Consider the following 21,872-nt stretch of genomic DNA (forward strand, 5'->3'; position numbering starts at 1 on the left):
GTTCCTGGGGTTCGCTAATTTTTATCGTCGTTTTATTCGGAATTTTAGCCAGGTCGCCGCCCCACTCTCTGCTCTCACGTCTGCCAAGTCGCCTTTCTCTTGGTCGCGTTCTGCTCAGATTGCCTTTGATCGGCTCAAATCCCTGTTTACTACCGCTCCTATTCTCATTACTCCTGACATCTCCAGACAGTTTATCGTCGAGGTCGACACCTCCGAGGTGGGCGTGGGAGCCATTCTCTCCCAACGTTCCGTGTCCGATGATAAGGTCCATCCATGCGCCTTTTTTTCTCATCGCTTGTCTCCCGCCGAGCGCAACTATGATGTCGGTAATCGCGAACTTCTAGCCATCCGTTTGGCTCTCGGCGAGTGGCGTCATTGGTTGGAGGGTTCTTCCGTCCCGTTTATTGTATGGACTGATCATCGTAATTTGGAATACATTCGCTCGGCCAAGAGGCTTAATGCGCGTCAAGCCCGCTGGGCGCTTTTCTTTGCCCGATTTGATTTTACGATTTCCTATCGCCCCGGTTCCAAGAACCTCAAACCGGATGCTCTTTCGCGACAGTTCACCTCTCCAGAAGCGGCTCCTACACAGGAGGTTATCCTTCCTCCGGCTATGGTTGTTGGTTCGGCTGTCTGGGGAATTGAACGAGTCGTCAGACGCGCACTTTCCCACGCTGTCACTCCTCGTCTTTGTCCTAGGGATCTTTTATACGTCCCTCCGGTCGCGCGTCTCGCTGTCCTTCAATGGGGGCATTCATCTAAATTATTCGCCCATCCTGGCGTTAGGGGTACTGTCGCTTCTATTCGTCAAAGGTTCTGGTGGCCCACTCGTGAGCGCGACATTCGCCGCTTTGTTGCTTCTTGTTCTGTCTGCGCCCAGACCAAGTCCAGCAACACGCCGCCCGCTGGTTTACTGCGACCCCTCCCACTTCCGTCTAGACCATGGTCTCATCTCGCTCTAGACTTTATCTCAGGTCTTCCCCCGTCCGAGGGAAACACTGTTATTCTCACCGTAGTTGACCGTTTTTCCAAGTCCGCTCATTTCATTCCTCTCCCTAAGCTGCCCTCCGCCAAGGAGACAGCCCAAATTATCGTTGACAGAGTATTCAAGATTCACGGTCTTCCTTCTGACATTGTCTCCGATAGGGGTCCTCAATTCTCCTCCCTTTTCTGGAAGGAGTTTTGCCGACTGATCGGGGCTTCTGCCAGTCTGTCGTCCGGTTTTCATCCACAGACCAACGGCCAAGCCGAGCGTACCAATCAGATCGTGGGTCGCATCCTACGCAGTCTTGCATTTCGTAACCCTGCTTCTTGGTCTGAGCAGCTTTCCTGGGCTGAGTATGCCCAGGTGTCAGTCCTGTCCTGTCACCGTTCCTGTCCGCGTCTTGGACTCTCCCACATATAGAGTCCGTAAATTACTGGATGTGCGTCCCTGCGGTCGGGGCCACCAGTTCCTTGTCGATTGGGAGGGATTCGGCCCGGAGGAGAGAAGTTGGGTCCCGTCCCGGAACATCCTGGACCGCTCGCTGATTGATGACTTCTACCGTTCTCGCCAGGCCTCCTCCTTGGGAGCGCCAGGGGGCGCTCCTTGAGGTGGGGGTACTGTCATGAATCAGGCTCCTTCCTCTTTCTCATCTCTTTCTCTCTTGCTCCCTCTCCTGGTCTCTTTTCTCCTTACACCCCTTCCCCGTGTCTTTTCTTTCATTCAGCTGTTCTCTATCTCATCTCGTTAACACTCACACCTGTTCTCCCTTCCTCCTGATTTCTCCCCCTATTTCTTCTCCCTCTTTTCCTTTGTTCCCTGCCAGAGTATTACCTGATATGTGTTACGTACCTGATGTTTCTCTATCGTTCTCTAGCCTTGTCGTGTCGTGTCCAGTGTGATGTATGCTCTCCTGATTGTTACCTCTGATCACCATCTGCTTGCCCGCCTCTGGCTGTCGGCTCCGACTATTGCTTGAAGCTGTTCATCCGCTACCCGGAGCCCTCTCCGCACCTTGTGAGGTTTTCCAGATTCTAATCTGCGGACTCTCTACAGTTTCCTTTTTCCAAGTGACTTTCTGTTTTGAACTATTATTGCCTGTCGGCACCTGTGTTCTGGTTTTGCCTATCAGCGCTTCTGAGTTATTAAAGAGACATTTGATCTGCCTTTGCGTTTGGGTTCTCTCTCCACACTCATCATGACAAGACCTGCCCACTGCTATATCCAGCTATATTATTGGTAATATGTATTAAAATGTAATGTGTATGATGAAACACGAGTAGGGATACTTTTATTGTTATTGCCGTGATGTAATAAATTTAATGACTTAATGGAGATTAATGTAGGCTATTGTTTTTCATTAAGCCAGCACCACCTTTGTGAAACCTTCCGGTCATGTACTCCCCAATATTAGTATGCACTCTATTCTTGCTCTGTGAAACCTGTTCAAGTAAAGTTATAGTTAACAAATCTGAGACACAAGGCAAATATTTGCATGAACTGCAGTGCAAACACAAATTAGATTAGTCATTTGTTTGATTAAACAACTGCCTGTCCACAATCACATTTAAACATGAACGAGTGAGTTGTTGCACTCCGCTGAAGATTATCAGTAGGCTATATTCATGGATATTGAAATATTCTGAATAAAATAATGAATGGGCACAAACGGTGAAAGATGGTGTCTCATGTCAAGCGACATAACAACATAGTAGCATCTTTCGTCACTTCACTAGGGTTATAAAAAATGTGACAGCTTCCTCTGTCTAATTAATGGCTGCGTCTGTAAACTGAAAAATGCAGCTTCCGCAGGAAGAATATGGAAGCAGGAAGATAACAAGGCACATCCGAATCCAATGATCGTGCCACATCCTGTTTCCTGACAGCAATTTTTGAAGGCAGCATAGATGGATCCTTCCCACTGTAAGCCCGTCTATTGGTCCAATGTTACGCAACACAACAAGATTAAATGGAACACAATTCTCATATGTATTTTCTCGTTATTTCATCTGACTCCATAAATGAAAAGGTTTTAATGATATCTGTGCATCATTAAACGTGAACGAATATTTGATTATTCTTTTAACTCTGATTATAGTTTACCCGTTTAGATTAGGAAACTATATCGCTTAGCAGTCCTTCTCCTAAGGATGCACGACACAATCTCGCCAGTCTGATTTCTCAAAACAGAGGTAATTGGCTAAATATCTGAGATTTGGCGTATTCACACGTACAAAATAACAGACACTTACATAGCCCCCTTGAATGCCACCTCAGGAACTTAATTAAATTGTTTCACTTTAGTAGAGGTCATGACCACCATAAAAGACGTTAGTCGAACAACTTACTTTTCTTAAAATGGCTTTAGTTTAGTCAAGCCCGTGGTATAACCACGTACACGTATCTAAAGGAACATTTAAATGAGAACAGAGGTTATGGAACGCACCCGAATCCAGGTTGATCAAACAGCATTTGCTGATTCTGGACGGAAATAACTCGCCCCTCATTCAAGTGCACTTAAATCTGATAATCAAGTATTAGTCGTCACTAATGTCTAGCGCAGGCTTGTGGAAATATACGGATCCTATAATCTATAAGAGTAAAAACAATCTCAGAGTCAGTCAGAATAAAATCAAACGTTTACAATTTATTGACCAGGTAATGAAGCAATAATTCAAAATCCAATTCGCAAGACTAAAATCATCAGTTAATCATAACATAACAACAATTCAGGAATCGAAGAATTTGTAAAGATTATTACCTGGCAACGAAAATTACACACATGCGGTTGTGTGGGCAGTCAACCTACAGACTCCTCGAACTTTCTGCACCTTTTCCTTACCCAGATAATTCAATGTTCTTAGCAAATGGCCGTCTATCATTTTAATTAGATTTTGGTTATTCACACTGGGAGATCAGAATTTGTATTTGAATAGGTTCTTGTTTTACGTACAGGAGGTATAGTCTGAATGGAGGATCTGGGGGAGGGAAAACACCTTTAAGGGGCACATCACTTTCTCATATTTTATAACTTCTTTTAGCTTTTCATTATGGTTGGGAGAATGAGACCATTTTACCAGGCCCACTGAGACACTTTAAATGATACCAAACATGCATATACTTCTTGTACATACTTTACATTGCATAGGTTTTCAGTGTATTTCAGGTGAGGAGGAGGGGGGATGAAGGGGAGATAGTGTGTGTGGAGTGTGAACTGCACTGTGTGCTGCACCTCGAAATCCCTGTTACATATGCAGGAGATAGTTCAAGTGTTAATGTCCAGGGGGGGCCTTATGTTCCATCGAGGGGTGACCAGACATACATTTTGACCAACTTTTCCCACTTTTGATGAAATTTCTAGCGAGAAACTAGTATTGTAGTAATTAAATATTCAATTGGTTGTCGCCAAAGCTCTTTCTGTTTTGTTATCGATCATCAAATAGTTACGCTGCCTCAGAAGTCTGTCTGAAATCAGTTTCATGAGGTATCTTCATGCTAAACGCTGCCTGCTCATTGCCTGACAGGGCAGCGAGGCAACAAGTCAGCTGTCTATGTTTTCGGATGCAGCCCACGTCTGTAGAACAGGTCACGTGACTGAAGATAACAAAGGGGAAAAAAAGTTCCACCTGCTAACACACCCTAGTTGCCAGGCAGATTTCCTGATATCATGTATTACAGACTAAGGTGACTGGAAGAGACAATTAAGGATAAAGAATTCATACAAATCTACAGGCATTATTCACTTTTACAGTGAATAACTTTTATACTCTGGCGCAGTCCACCCATGAAAAAATCACAACAGCCATGATCATCTCTAATTCTGTGCTACATTGGTATTAATGGGCCTTAATGACTTTTGGACTTTCTCATTTCAATCATTATTCTGACAAAAGCAGGACATTTTCCATCTTGAGCAATCTGCAATGCTTTCTGTTTTGCGAAAACATAGGCTACGTACTCAACCTAAACAGCAGCTCTAATATAGTTTGAGAGGAGGATGACGTACAGTAAGTAGACTAAATATAATTGTTTTATAATTGTTTTATTTAGTTTATTTATTTGTTGTTTTAATATAAATATAATTGACATTTAATATATGCAAGTTTAATTAACTGTACATGATTACTTTGTGATTTAGGCTCATTGATTTGATAAAATAAAAGCATGCCTACTGCATTTTGAAAGTATAAGCAAAATATTTTGACAAATATGTTTCTTCTTAAATACACTAAAGCGGATGGAATATTTGCATTTAAAATTATAGCAGTTCCTAACAAAACAACTTAAGTGAACAAATTAGCTGTTGTTTTAATCAGTTCACCTGTGGCTGTGGTACGTAATTTGTTAAGACCAGTGTATTATCAGGAAGAGATCATCTGTGAATAAAAGCAAAATTATCAAGAGGTTTGTGATAAAAATCACATTTTTATTAATTTATTGGTTTTATCACTATTTATTTTATCAGTAGGCCTACCATCAGTTCTGATTTAATTTTAGTTTGACTTACTAATAGTTAGTAACTATAACTTTATAATAATTAGTACATTAGTAAATCATTCAGGAAATATATATAATTGAAAAAGCATCCGGTTTAAAGGAAATTGGAAACTAATGATACTAAATCAAACATATGTTTTCAGACATCCCAACCTACAAAAGTTAATTTCAGGGAGGTACCCCCCCACCCCCACCCCCTCCCCCACCCCCCAAAAAAATGGAAGGAGGACAAGGATATGACATTTCACCACAGAGTTGTTGTCCCTAAAATATATAAAAGCATAATACATAATTTCTATAGGCTATAGGCCTATGCATTTATTTGTTCATAATGTTACAATTTGTAGATTTTACTTTTAATATTTATAAGCTGCTTATACTATTCATGTAAACTGCTTTTATTTATATTCCATTGCAGCTTTAAACAGGTCTAAGGAATAATATGCACATGAATGAAATGAAACTTGTTGAACTCACCTCAACATGTCTTTTACAATCATTTACCCTGCCATGGGCAATGCTGAAGTCACTGTTACAAACTGTACAGCGTGCAAGACTATCATTATGTTTTACTCTTATAAGACAGGGGTACACTTTCATGTAGTCTGCCGTAATAAAATGTATCTTATACTTTCGTTTTTTGAATGTTTTTTTGTGGCACTCTCCCGTTGCCATGGCGCTCCTGTTTCTAGATACACTGATTAATTCGCTTCGGGAGAAGAGATAAAACCCGCCCACTCTGACAATTGATTGGTTGATTTACCGAAACAGGCCAATCAGATGCTCTCTATCTTACGTGCGCACACACGCACACACGCAAGGTCTCTCGCTCCCTCTCCCTCTCTGCTGTGCACGCGCGCTCTGGCTCGCTCGCTCTAGCTTCCGGGAGATTTTAACTCATTTGCGGGTATCAGGGAGCCGCTATCAATATGCGGGAGACTCCCGGAACTTCCGGGAGACTTGGGATGTCTGTGTTTTGAAAATGTATATTTTCATTATAATACACATGTGATGGTTGAGGTACAAATTTACTGAATTCAATTTAACATTTATCTGTATAGAATAGATTAAAAAAAAAAACATATTGTTTCAAAGTAGCTTTACAAATGTAATTAAACTATGATACAGAGAGAAAAAAGTGCACAATTAACACTAGAAAGATTCAAATTCGATCTCTAAGTCGCTGTCATCATCGGATGCCACATCCACTTGTGCTGTGCTGGCAGATGTTGTTGGTTGGGAAATCCTTTTACGGTACAGATTGGATGCCGTCATGGAGCGCAGCATAGTGTTTGTGTTTTTAGCACTTTACTGCTTTGTTTTGTTAAACTGATCTAAACTGAACTGTCTTCTTCAGCAAAACTGTAGTGTAGGGTTGACGTGCGGGCGACACCGTGTGGTGCCTGTGTGTGTGTGTGTGTATACCCGTGCAGCGAGCCTGCGAAATGATTCGGGGTCAGAGAGAGAAGCGGTAGGATGTGTGTTTGGACGAACGACTGAAAACCCTGAAATTATCGTACATTATGGGATTTTTTTTATTTTTGATCGTACATCGTACAGAGGTCAAAATGATCGTACAAATACGATAATTATCGTACATCTGGCAAACACTGGCGCCTGTACTAAGCCATTCGGCTGATATCTCTAAATAAGCTCTAACTTAAAAAATGTTCAACCAAGTGAAAAAAAGGCTTCTGGGGGGTGTTTGGCTCGATGTCATGGTGCAAAGGACCCTAGGTTGGTTTTACTCCGAACCATCTCAACACTGGTTTTTAGACTGACAAATATTTCCAGCTTTGAAATTTCTTTATTAATTAAAAATTCATTTCAGTTCATTCTAATCTATTCATTAGGAAAGGTTATCAGCTGAAGCTATCAAGACTTTCCCTGACTGGGACATGACAAATGGGAAACAAACCATGTAAGTGATACAATACAGATATACAGAAGACAATTCTTTATTGTCTCTATAACAACAAAGAATTTCCTATGAATCTTTTATATCACTATTTATTTGATCATTTATAAGTTTTATAACTGATTTATTTAGTTTATTTATTTATTTCAGCACAAGAGGACCAGGTGCCCTTGTTAGGGGATGATAAAGGTGAGTATATGCACATCTCTGTGTATTTAGAATATTATTTAAAGGGGTCATCGGATGCAAAATTCACTTTTATATGGTGTTTGCATAAATGTGTCTTTGCAGTGTGTGGAAACAACCACCATACAATGAAAAAAATTCATTCACTCATGTTTTTATCCTCAAAAAGTCTAAACACTCTCAATAATCAAGCCGTTTGGATTTTCTGAGCAATATGGTGTCATATTGCTCATGCTGCACCGACGACCACTGATGGACTGTCCCGTATTAGCATATTTCTACCCTCAGCCATTTGTATGCTTTCTGCTGAGCAGGTTGCCAAGGCAGCACTTTACATGTCTTGTGTCAACACGTCCCATGGAAGAGAGGGGTGGGGTGAGCAGTTGCTCATTATTATTTAAAGAGACATGCACCGAAACAGATCGCTGTGAACAGAGCTGTTTTTGAGGAGGTAAAAGGGTGTTGTTTTACACAACCACTGAGGAATTTTAGTCAAAGTATGTTACAAACTTTACATGAAGACCCTAAAGAATCATACAAACTTGTGGAAAATGGGCATCCAATGACCCCTTTACGAAATATCTTTGCAATACAAATTATATCCAGACCTATTGTGAAACACAGTGCATTTTGTTTTGATTTATATATTGTAACACGTGTGGAAAAATATGGTAGACTAGACTTTTTGCTTAGTTAATCATCTCAGGTTACGACTGTAACCTATGTTCCCTGAGAACAGGGAATGAGACTCTGTCATCCTCTTATCGTCTGAAGGGACTGTTCAGCAGGCATCCCCGAGGCATGGCAAAAGATGCAGCGTCTCGTTCCCTGTTCTCGGACAACATAGGTTACAGTCGTAACCTGAGACACTCAATGTGGCAAACTCTAACTCAACCTATGGGCACTGCCCAAGCTATAAGCCTCAAAGAGGCCTCCGATACAATTAAGGCTTACCAAGGCCGCTCAAAGGCTTGGAACCAGCAGCTTCTGTGGAAGGAGTTCCTTTAAGGCAGGGGTGGGCAAACTACGGCCCGCGGGCCACATGCGGCCCGTTAGGCTTTTTAATCCGGCCCGTCGAGTGTTTAAAAAATTGTCATAAGATCGCATTCATTTGGCCTTTTTCTTGCAATACTTTATATATATATATATTGCATTGCATATATTTGACAATCGGAATATCAGATATTTCATGCCATAGCTAACAAATGTAAAAAAGGAAAAATGACATAAAAGCAGATCATAATTCATTCAGCGCTGTTGTGGCTGCGGTGTGTCACGTAACAAGTAATGACGCATCACCATGGAAACCAAACAGACAGCGCATAGACTTGTTGCGGGTTGCACGTTAATGTTTTTTCCTTTTTTGGAAACTCACAGAGAAAAAAATGTTTGGTGACCGCTTGCACACCTGTTTAGTTTTTTCTTTGTCTGCTATTTAGTTTCTTTGCTCCTCTGGATTTGTGGATGTATCCTGACTGATTCCGTTTACCGACCTTTATCGCCCGGCTATCGACTAACGTTACGCTCCCCTGTCTGACATGTACAGAACCCGGTTTTGTTCATGTTCTGATCTGCCTTTGCTTTTTATGTTTTATTTTATTATTCTTAAAATAAATTTGTATATTCATTTATTTCGTTTTTTTTTCCCACAAATGTATGACTTTTGGAAGTGCAAATTGATTGCCATATGCATTTTTAATAAAGTTGAATTAATGTAACCTTCTGTCATTTTTACTTTTCTAAGTGTACACTTGCAGGTGTTTTGTTTCTAATTCCTTGTTAGGCCCATTAAATAATAATAAGGATAAACAATATTTTAAAAGTAGGCCTATAGGCAATAATTATCTAACATCTGACTAATTAAAAATTAACCTCAAAACATAACATGCTAAATGGGGGATATCCAACAGTATTGTCATAATGTCTCTCTCAGTTGTTGAATTTCGGGCAGACGTTGCCACAACATAAATGTGTTTGCTCAGCCCGATCTCATGAAAGTGTGAATACCACGAATTGTATTTGTAGTGCTTATGATACGCAGTTTTCGCGTGCATATGATACGCACTTTATGGCGTGTAATAGGCACGCACTCCGCACCCCTAATCCTGACCAAAGGGTTTACAGTGCGTAGCATGCATGCATGCAAAAAAAACGTTTTTGGCGTATAAATGGCACGAGAAATAAAATTTGTGGTATAGATACGCACTTTCATGAGATTTGTTTCAAAATCTGCTGGGCCGGCCCTCTGTCAAATTTTGAAACCCAGTGTGGCCCTTGAGCCAAAAAGTTTGCCCACCCCTGCTTTAAGGGAATATGGCCAGGGGGTCCAAAAGGAGTCCCATCCAGTCAGTTTCTGAGGGGGACAACAACCTGTCTGTTTCTTAAACAGAGTCTCTAACATTATTTGCCTCACTTGTGGAGGCATCCAATAGGGAGGACTGCAGATAGTGGCAGTAATCACTCACAGACCGGATCATAGAGATGGGCATCCTAGAGAGTAGAAGTCAGCATAACGCTTTCTAATGCTTGCTAATGAGGGGAGTAACTCTACTCGAAGTTGGATCCACACAGTGCTACAGAGCCCTGTGGAGGCTGGGTACTCTGAAAGGGACCCTTATAAAGGGAACACCTCCAGCTCTAGGGCTGACCTAACAGGGAGGCCTCGTGAGAGTCCTTCCGACCAGACTTAGGGAGCTAAGTTTTCATCCAGAGTGATCCTCAGATATATTCTGGAACACTATTCTCAACCTGAAAAGTATTGCAGGCTTTGGGCTGAATCAGGGAGGCTCTATGGGGGCCTGCAACGTGATACTTAATGCCTTTTCAATGCTAAGCATCCAACTCATTGGGGAGCCGCCTTCAAGGAGGCCTGTTAAGACCTAAATACTTGATAGCGAGTCTGTTAGCAGAGCTAGCCTCAGAAGCAGGTGCTCTCACAGACATTTCTGGTTATACTTATTTAACATTGCCAACAGGCAGTCTACTCAGCAGAAGTGCTATCGACCCTTTAGAGCAAGGGGAGTACAATCTTACGCTACCGGACTATCAAGGAGGCCTACTGTAAGGCCTGCAGGTTTGAATGGCATGGGCGTTAGCCATCCCAAATGGGAGAGAGTAACTGATCTGTCTCTACCTGAGCCTGGGTGGTGAAGGGTGATAACATACGAGCTATGGGTAGCAAAGTACTCTAAATAATGACCCTAACAAGAGTAGTACTATCAGCATGACCCTGAGGAATGTATCAGGGTCGAGGCCTATTATCTTGTTTTTTTTATTCTTTATTAAACCCAAGGGAATGGAGGCCTCAGTAAGTGGCCTTATGACTTGAATTCTTTGATTCAAGGGGCTCAGTGAAAAATTCCTATTTCAACTTAAGGCCTTGCTGGATATACTAGCTACTATACTCAGCTCTAAAGGGCAGTGGCTAGAGCATTCTGCTTTTTACTTTCTAGAGAGAAAGGCCTTACAATGCCCATGGAATATCTGTATCGGCTTTTTGAAGACAGCTGCTACATATGCTGCTATCTACCCTGTAACACCACTACCAATTTTACACCTAATGCAAAAGGCAGGCCTTGGCTAGACGACTCTTGTAGTAAGAGGAGGCTAGTACTAGGAAAACTAGATTTACAGGAATAAAATCTCCTGATGGGCTCTTGATCTAAGGAACCTGCACTCAGATACTGAGAGGCTTGAGGCGAGAATGCTTAGCAGACCGCCACCAAATTCCTAGTTACTAAGCCTTAGCCAGATATCGAGGCGGCCCTGTGATGGCTGACCATAGACTGTAAAAAAAATATGGACAACGCCCCTTCGCTCTCTTCCATTGGTGAGAAGTGAAGCCGCCAGTGTCCCGATATGGCGCTGACATCTCGAGTCTGCGCAGTAGTGATCTCGGGACCAGACCTGCGCAGTGGTGAGCAGGAAGTAAAGCCACAAAATCAATGCTCCGCCCTCACTCTCACAGAATGCACTCTCCCTGAGTGCACTTTTTTAAAAATTGATTGCAGTACGACAAGAGGCTTGTAAATAAAGTAAATACAATCTCATCATTCCTCTGAAGATCCCGAAAAAAATGTCTGTTGGTGCTTCAGTGACTACTTCGCTCAGAGAACCTGTCAATCATAGCTGTCAATCATGACGTTACACCACCGTTTTTATAGCATCACGAAACTAACTAAAAACCAACTTATTTTTGAAACAGACACTTGAACTTCAGCGTGATAAAAACGAGCTGCTCCCAATAAGTGACAAAATAACGGCAACATTTTCCTATTTACCTATTTTCCTATTTACACTTGTTGGGAGCAGTATGCTAGCTGGAGCCATTTACCTCCAGTCTTTGTGCTAAGCTAGGCTAGCGGTGGGTGCGTCAGACAGAGTTACGGCACACACGGAGATGAGAAGGTTATGTATAGACTTGAGCTAAATGAGCTAAAGTCTCAAACAGTCAGCGTGTTCCTTTATCAGTAGGTGTCAGTAAAGATTCAGATCCCTTACAGAAAAAACACATGAACTTCACATGTGCAAAAACTCATGTGGTCACATGTGACCACATGCACGTGTGATTTTGCACATGTGAAATTTAACATGTAAAAACATGTGATTTGCACATGTGAAATATGTGGATCACATGTGTTTTGCACATGTGATTTTGCACATGTGAAATTTAACATGTAAAAACATGTGATTTGCACATGTGAAATATGTGGATCACATGTGAAACGTGTTTTGCACATGGGAAATGTGTGCTTTTGGAACATTTACACATGTGATTACATGTGAAACACATGTGAAACCCATGTGATCACATGTGAAACACATGTGAAACCCATGTGATCACATGTGAAACCCATGTGATCACATGTGAAACCCATGTGATCATATGTGAAACCTATAATCACATGTGAAACCTATAATCACATGTGAAACCCATGAGATCACATGTGAAACCCATGAGATCACATGTGAAACCTATAATCACATGTGAAACCCATGAGATCACATGTGAAACCTATAATCACATGTGAAACCCATGAGATCACATGTGAAACCCATGAGATCACATGTGAAACCTATAATCACATGTGAAACCCATGAGATCACATGTGAAACCTATAATCACATGTGAAACCCATGAGATCACATGTGAAACCTATAATCACATGTGAAACCCATGAGATCACATGTGAAACCCATGAGATCACATGTGAAACCTATAATCACATGTGAAACCCATGAGATCACATGTGAAACCTATAATCACATGTGAAACGTAAAATTCCCATGCGAGACCCGTGGAATAACATTTGAAACCCATCAACAATCTATGTTAAACCTACACCCCATGTAAACCTGCAACTTCATGTGAAACCCATGTAAAAATCATTAAGCAATATACCACAGAAAACGGTAGGCCTACCATGTTCTTTTGTAGGGCCTATAGCCATGTTTCCCAACATTAAAACAAATAATTCAAATTGAGCTTTTATTTCATTTCAAAATATGCAATACAAATTTAATGTTTAAAACAAAGCAAAACCAAATTAAAATTATACATAAAAAAAAGCCTCTAAAACGATGATGTATAAGGGTGTGTGTGTATTGTGTGTTTGTGAACGTGTGTTGTCTCAGTCCTCTGTCTCCTTCAGCAGGCATCCTGTTTTGGGATAGAAAAACAATCAAAGATTAGGGCAGTGCAAACACTATCAGTCTATCCTGATAAACTAAAATTTTCTTTCTTTTCTTTCTGGATTTCAGGATTGTATCTGTTAATGTCAAGTAATGACTGGTCTATGTATATTGGCTGTAGCCAAATATATAAACAAGCAGATCCTACATCATGCCCTCTAGAAGGTTCTAAGGATTACACATTTATTAGTATCTTTGTAGGTTGGTTGGTGTTTTAACGGCATGCCAGCCAAGGTTCCTTGGCATGTAAATTGAAATGCTATAAAAGAGCAATAAAAAAAAAAAAAAAAACGTATATAAGGTCTTTAAAGTTTCCATTGGATAAAAACCTTAAAATGGATTTAGCGTCATCGGTATCTTAGCAATACCCAATCCTGTGCCCAATTATCAAGCATTTTTGAAGATCTTAATGAGTTGGTTCAATAAGTTCATAATGAGTTCATAATCGCATTGAACTCAAGAACATGAATGTAAACGTGCTCCTCTCCATCTCTGCTCATAGCAGGCTAACAGTTGGAAGGGAGGGTTAAGGATGTTCAAACCCAACTCGTCAAACAGACGTCATCAGAGAAGGGACGCCATTCCAGGGCGAAAGCAAATTTTCAGATTTTGATTAATGATTACCACGACAAACAATTTGTTTTCTGTGTATTAACTTAAACGGATGAATTGTTCACCTCAAGACAAAGTAATGTGCGCTAACAAAGTAAATACGGTCCATTTTGATTTCGTGATATACATTTTCTTTTAAGGCGGTGTTTGAAGCTGCTTTTGATTTTCACAGATGACTTATTTGCTGTGTTCGGATCTAAAGACCGTTAGCTATTAAGCCTATATATTTTTAGTGATATTATTATTATTAATAATTTGTAATTGTATTGTTATCAGTCATTAAATGTTTTGTGAATATGCTATGGAAACAAAAAATGCTGGCAAACAGCAATGTCGTTTTCATCTTGGCTTAAACAACTGTATAAAAGTGATGCGTCTTTTTTATAAAAAGCACTATTGACAATTTGTGAATATATTCACAAATTGTCAATAGTGCTTTTTATAAAAAAGACGTCTATAGATCTATAGATCACAAAATAGACTGAGGAATAGACTGATGTTGGATCATCTGAAGATTACCTTTCTGCTCGTCTCCTCAGATCTTTTAACTTTTGTGCCATGCAGACCTTGATCTCAGTGCCACCGATGTGTCTTTTTGACATGGTCTGTAAGAAATGAGATTGATAACATTGAAATTTGAAAACAAGTTTGGAATGCCAAAGAGGGCCAAAATAATCCAATAATCTATACTGTGTAAAAAAGATGTCAATGATTCATCAAAAAGTGCAAAAGTATTATTTTCATTAGAGTATGACCTCTCTTTAAATTGGAGATGTGAAAAAGAACATTTTTGTGTGCTAAAGGAGTCATGAAATGGATAATCAAAATATTCTTGATATTTACACATTTAAGAGGTGAGATTAGAAAATGATCACATTTACAAACATTGGACATTTTTAGCGCAAAACACTTCACAAACTTTATGAACTCCAGGAACAAAATATAAAATACTGAAACGGCATTTAAAGCGTCAACGATTTAAAGTGCCAACGATTTCGATTTTGGCACACTGCAGCAGCTGACCACTAAGGAGTGAATGTACAGTGAAGTGACAACGTGACATTAGGGGTGTCGAAATTAATCGTTATCGGTATAGTAATAGACCATAACCGATTATAATGTACTGACACTTTTCTGACGTCATTTTCGCGTACGTGCTTTGTCGTGGTAGCACTGAGGCGAGACGCAAGTGTAAACGCAGCCATAGTGTACCTTTAATTAAAGTTGTATATTATTTCCATGAGGATAAAGATGTTTATGTCAGTGAGTGGTCAGTGTGAAACAAAGCAAAAGGCGATACATGTATGAATGATCAAATTAAAATTGTTCACCCAAACATCTAAATTTTGTCATCACTTACTCACCCTCAAGCTTTTCCAAACCTCTTTTTTGTTTAACAGAAGAAAGAAACTCATACAGGTTTGTAACAACTTGAGGGTGCAGTACAGGTGGAACTGTAAAATTGAAATGCTTACCCACTTGCATTTGACAGTTTAATTTTCGCAAACGCCTTATCTCCTTTTTAGGGCTGCACGATATGAGGAAAAGCTGCGATGTGCGATAACATTGTTTAATATTGCGATGACGATATGGCTTGCGATAAATATTCAAATGTGAATATTAGCTATACAGTTCTCATGTCTTAGTGCTTTAATAGGTTCATCTTTGCGAACCTAAACATTGAATAGCCTATTACCACTAAATAAAGTAATCAAATAGATAATTTTTGACATGCTTTTATTGAACAAATTACACATAAATGAGGCATTATATAACTAATAGGGGTGTAACGGTTCACAAAATTCACGGTTCGGTTCGATACGATACACTTGTCACGGTTCGGTACGTTTTCGATAAAGCAGCAAAAAGAAAGAAATGCCAGAGAAATTTCCTTGATTTAATTATTTTTATTATTTTTTTATTAAGACTAACATCATAAAGTATGATATATTTTTTTTTACTTTGAGCAATTTTGGAGCTATAATTGACTCTTAGGAGCATATAAAACAAAACAGCTCCTTGGAAAAAATTTAATGTAATATTGTCTTAGTTATTATAAACAGGTTTATTTAAGTTCAGATTAACATTTGAGAGCAGCAACTGTAGCCTATTCATAATGTCAAAATAAAACCGACGTAATGTTACTTGAAGGCATTATTATTTCTGCCAAATTTCCATGGTTGCAGTTAAGTGTTACTACAGTAAATCCATGGTGAATGTTGCAGATCTGTGGACACTGGATATTTCATTCATGGCACAATGTTTCTTCCTGGTTTCCACGTCAGCGCCGTTTGATCCGTTAATAACGGAGAAATGTGAATGCTTCTCACTAGATCTCGCAGCGATGTTATTACTTCTGTGGCGAATTCAAATGCTTTCTTTACTGGATCTCTTATTTGCACTGTGTAACGGTGTCGCATGATCACGATCGGCTCGCGCTGCACTGGTCCAAACTGATAAACGGTCCGTCAACCACACAATAACGAGCAGTTTCGTTCCGCTTGCATTATGTTTGCCATTTGAGGTTGGGCAATGTTGTGCTCGCGCCGGCGTCTCGAGAGCGCTTGCATGAACGCGCCAACCATGTCTTCAGGACTAAACGTGATAGGTCAAACGTTTATTACATGCGTAAATAAACTGCTTTCCCTTATTCATCGTGTCAGGCTTGTCTGTTGCGATGTGTTCATCGCGCAAGTTCATATCGCGATGACGATGAAAATTCAATGTATCGTTCAGCCCTACTCCTTTTCCTTGGTTTTTCAGCCTCTCCTCAAGCTCCTTTACATAATTTTTGTAGTCTCTCTATCAGTGTAGAAAGAGGAGAGGTATACAAGAGAAAGAAAATAGATAAAGCAACTTGAAGTGCTGAAGAACTTTCTAGAATCTCAGATAGAGACAACTAATGAATTGTGTTTTGTTTTCTCTCACCATGTACTGCCTATTTGGTGACATATGTATGAAAAATACACTTTTGCCAAATACTCCCCTCTTCAGTTACAAATTGTTCGCAATGCATTAAAACAGATCCTTTTAAATCCTGTGGAGTTTGTCTACTATGTTTGCGATTTTTGTGCGTTTTAAAAGTTGATAATATATTTGTTTCAAATGTACAGTTTGCAAAAGGGCATGTTACAGTCTCATGTTGCTTTAGATGGCTAAACTATGTCTTTTCCTCACAGATGACACTGAACTCACAAACTGAACAACTGAATGTAGAAAACTCTCTTGCTTTTTTTTCAGAGTGAAATCTTGCCAGATGAGTCTTTAACGCACCTTTGGTTTTGTATGTAAATGCAGTGAAGTGTTCTGGTCACGTGCCAGTGTTTCAGTAGATATTGCTGTAGGAGAATTGACTGGCTTTTTGTCAGAAAACTTGCAATGACGACAGAGCATCACTTTGGCCACACCCTGATGGAGAAATAAAAGTACAATTGATCATAAAAATAAAAGTACAATGATCACAAAATAATAATAATTTGACGCTTATAAAATAATTTAACATAACTATATTAGTTAGGCCTGTTTCCTTAAATTTGTGATGAAACCGGAGTTGCAACCAATTTTCCTTCTGTTCCTTCTGTGAGCTCCTCACCTCACCTGTGTTTCCCACTTCTCTGGCAGCAGCTTTCTTCAGAAATGTTGACATTTTGGAGCTTTCCTCTGTTGTAGAGGGATTATTTGTGTTGCTGCTGAAATCACAGAACAATTTTTATCAATATTTGTTTCAGCAATTTTTAAGCACTCCATGTAAGTGACGTCACCGATTAACAGTACGTTTACATTAAATAAATTAGCTCACGTCCAAGCAAAATCTTTACAAAACTATCAAAACCTCTCATCTACACATAATAAGATGTGATTAAAGGCCAAAACTTTCATAAACAAAAGCTCAAGCTATAAAGTTAACTGTTAGCCTACCTCTTCTGAAAACGGTTGAGATATTAACGGACTTTTTCGAAGACACTAAACCATTTCTATAAAGTAAATATTCAACAGAAGCGTGTCAATTACAAGTAAGATAAGTGTCAAGAACAGTTGTGTGTATTATTTGTGTGATTTTAGAGGCTAAACTCACCTGAAAGCGGCGAAAACAACAGCGAGAGACGGAGTTTTGCTGACAGTTGCAGTAACGTTAGTGCTGTCCCGTGCCGTTTCCATGGCAACTCATCTCCGCTCCAGTGTTTGAACTTGAAGGCGGCTCGAGTGTTCACGCGCACGCACATTAAAATGCGTCAAAGTCAGACTCACACAGCATTTACAAACATAAACATCTAGAATAAGAACCTTACTTGAATAAAAATCTCATTATTAAATCATGAATTTAAAACTCATTTTGAAATTCTATGACCCATTCATAGGTGCAAATTACCACTACTGCACGTGATAGTAGGCTATTAGTGGGTTTTTTATAATTCAATTGTGAAATTATAAAAAAGCCAATTGTGGCTTTTTTATAATTTCACATTTTTTTTATTGTTGTTTTTACGAACACTCAAGCCCCATATTTCATTTGAACGCGTGCTAAAAATGCTCATATGCAGTATTTTTTATACCACCAACACTTTGCTTTTGATATTGCTACAGCTATTAGGTCAGTTTCACCATTTTTTTTTAATTCTGTGCTTTCGGATTCTTTTTAACTGTAAAAAATAAATTAAAACAAATATAGCCTACATTTATAAATTAAAGATGTCCTGTAAGCGCTCAGAAACACATGGACCGAGTCCGACTATCGGCTTGCCACTGGTGTGCCGACGGTGACCCAGCCGCGAAAAACCGCTGGTGGCGTGCCACCCAAAAAACGCTGGCAGACCGACGGGATTTTCAGATTGGTCGGGTTGCCGATGGTGTGCCGCCGGAGGTCCGACCGTGTCAAACCGCTGACTTTGTGCCGCCCAAAAAACGCTGGTGGACCGCCAGGTCATTGTTAGCTGGGATGATTCACATGTTAAAAATGAACATGTGTTTTCCACATGTGCCACATGCTCCATTATGTTCACATGTGGTGACATGTTGTTCACATGTGGTGAAACATTGTTCACATGTGGTGACATGTTGTTCACATGTGGTGTAAAGTTGTTCACATGTGGTGACATGTTGTTCACATGTGGTGAAACATTGTTCACATGTGGTGACATGTTGTTCACATGTGGTGTAAAGTTGTTCACATGTGGTGACATGTTGTTCACATGAGAACACATGTGATCACATGAGGTCACATGTAATCACATGTGGAAAACATGTGATAACATGTGAAATTCATGTGTTTTTTCTGTAAGGGATATCACCCTGGCCAGTGCAAAATAAACAGAAAATTACTGATTGCATCTTTAAAGTACATTTAAATTTCTTTCAATTTAATGCAACATTCACTCTTTCAGAAATTGAGCCCATTTTTGAAGAACTTAAGCTTGTGCTCATTGGAATTAAAGGTGCTGGAAAAAACATTATTGGAAATGCCATCTTTAGGGAAAAAGTCTTTACATTCTGGACATCTTTTAAAAGTGATTACGTCAAAGAGACTCGTACAGTATCAGGAACACGGATTCATCTGGCTCGCACTCCAGGCTGGAAAGGAGAGTTGCATAGATCAGAGAAAACCAGAAGGGAAATTGTTCACTGTGTGCAGTCCTTATACAATACTGGCCCTCACGCAGTCCTCTTTGCTCTTAAAGTGAACTCTGAACTGCCTGAGTCGACCATCAGCACCCTAGAAAGACTTTTTACTGATGAGCTGTGGAATCATACTATAGTGATCTTTACACATGCGGAAAGACTGGGACATTGCAACATTAAGGATTATGTCAGAAGTATGCAGCTTCAGTCTTTAATTGAAAAGTGTGGACAAAGATATTTTGATATCCGAAAAAATGATGGAAAACAGATTACTGACAAAATTGAAGAGCTCATTATGAGTAAGTACTCAGGAAGAGCGATTTGTTTTAATCTTGCTGATCAGAGAGAGGGCGATGAACATGTGGGTGATAAACTGTCAGACTGGAAAGGTCTTGTTGAGAGGATCAAATCTAAAATCAACTCTATCTCAACCTTCAAGGAAAAGCTGCTGTCAAATCAAGAAAAACAAAATAAGGACAAAATAGAGATTAAAAACCTACTCGAATCAAAGGATGAAAAGATAAGGAGACTAAAAACTATTCTTGAAGAAAAAGAGAGGGAGATAAAGAGGCTAGAGTCAGTGATAAATCAAGACCCTGCCCTGATCGTACACAGAAGAGTTGCAGAATTGGAAGAAGAACTTGATTTGAAAAACAGAGAGCTGATGGAAAAGGATACTGAGATTGAAACACTGAAAAAAAAAGTAAAGGAGAAGGATACTGAGAATGAAGAATTGACAAACGAGATACAAATATTGCGAGGAATGGCTAGCGATAAGAGACCACATGCAGGCTATTGTAGTAAACTCGGACAAGACGTCACAACGATGAACTCAAGACACACCAAGTTAAATGATATGCCTTCAAAAGGAATAGAGTTAAATGATATGCCTTCAAAATGTAAGTATGGAGTTCAAATTAAATTGTTGAAAATTTGTTCATTGGGTGCAGTAATCATACACGATTAATGCATAAAGAAGAGGTAGTGTGGAAATTCGATCCCATTAATAGTCGTCACATTGCTGTATTTGTTCATTTCCATTCAATTATACATGTTTTTATTGAATTTCAATATTTGTACAAATGTATTCGTGAATGCAATGCAGCGAATTAATATTTAACTTCAGCTTATCTGATCACATTCCCTCAGGCGCAGCTCTAAGCAAATGGAGTGACACTCTTCTTCATATCTTGAATCAGCTTTATGATAAAGAACTGAAGAGATTGAAATACTACTTAAAGCATAATGAAGAATACAGAATACCCATGAGCTCATTAGAGGGAACAGACAGAGATGATCTAGCAGACTTAATGCTACATCAGTGGGGTGAACGACAGTCAGTGCTGAAGACAAGAGACCTCATGAAGAAAATCCCTCGAAATGATGATGTCATGATAATGCTGTTTACACCTGTCTTGAAGGAAATTGGGGAAACATGGTGATCATCAGCTATCATACAGTCATCATTTCTTTCTCGAAGAAGTCTGCTTAATTTTTTATCATTCTGAATGTAAATCGTGCATCTTTATTGAAATGAGACACTGGAATATTTTTGTCTTCTAAGAACATACAGAAACATGAAATTTGACTAATGATTTAGTTAGCAGGCAATGTTTTCAGAATGGTCTGGCAATTTTCTCTCAAAGTTAGTAACAAATGTTTTTCCAGTAACATTAATAGAACATTTGTTCAAAGTTATTGGGTATATACTTTAATAATGTTCTTAAAACATTTTGTACTAACTACTTAACATTTTTTAACTACTTAAGTAACTACTTATTTTAGAAATTTCAGTGACCATTCAAAATAAATGTTCTCGTAATGATAAAATTGATTCATAATTTAAATAAAATATATATTTTTGTTACCTGCATGGATATGTCCCTAGATCTGCACAGAATGAATGGTGACATTTTTAATATTTTCAGCTCCTGCTATTTAAAAACGTTACAGCTAAATTCAGTCTTGACTCAAATATATTAATTCATCTATCCAGCTTTAGTAAGTATGTCCCATTCTAATAATAATAATAATAATAATAATATATATATATATATATATATATATATATATATATATATATATATATATATATATATATATATATTTGCTTAAAGGACAAATCCAGTGAAAAATTAACCTGGGGTTAATTAACACATGGTTACCGAGTCGATCGTTCCCTGCGATGCGTTTTCATGAAAATCGAATGTAAAGAGTTTTATCTTTAAAAACATTTTAGCTCATAACAGTAGTATATGGGGCACAGAGTAAGTAAAAATAAAGATAGAGATTAAAAACCTACTCGAATCAAAGGATGAAAAGATAAGGAGACTAAAAACTATTCTTGAAGAAAAAGAGAGGGAGATAAAG

At 39.2% G+C, this 21,872-nt stretch overlaps 2 protein-coding genes across 2 annotated transcripts in view; both read left to right on the forward strand.

Moving 5' to 3' along the window:
• Window positions 1–6,289: 6,289 nt before the first annotated feature.
• Window positions 6,290–21,872, forward strand: part of LOC308687244 (B-cell receptor CD22) — a 39,159-nt gene continuing 23,576 nt past the window's right edge. Inside the window, exons 1-3 of the mRNA XM_081359612.1 lie at window positions 6,290–7,216; window positions 7,333–7,400; window positions 7,548–7,586. Coding sequence (XP_081215738.1) covers window positions 7,385–7,400; window positions 7,548–7,586 — 55 coding nt within the window. The 5' untranslated portion in view covers window positions 6,290–7,216; window positions 7,333–7,384. The remainder of the gene's footprint in view (window positions 7,217–7,332; window positions 7,401–7,547; window positions 7,587–21,872) is intronic.
• Window positions 18,975–21,373, forward strand: LOC308687245 (uncharacterized protein). The gene is made up of 2 exons (XM_081359613.1): window positions 18,975–20,401; window positions 20,652–21,373. Exons 1-2 carry the CDS (start codon window positions 19,699–19,701, stop codon window positions 20,942–20,944), a joined length of 996 nt encoding a protein of 331 aa, XP_081215739.1. The 5' UTR covers window positions 18,975–19,698; the 3' UTR covers window positions 20,945–21,373.

This window comes from Scardinius erythrophthalmus (genome assembly GCF_964197995.2).
Source record: "Scardinius erythrophthalmus genome assembly, chromosome: 2".
Taxonomy (NCBI): Eukaryota; Metazoa; Chordata; class Actinopteri; order Cypriniformes; family Leuciscidae; genus Scardinius; species Scardinius erythrophthalmus.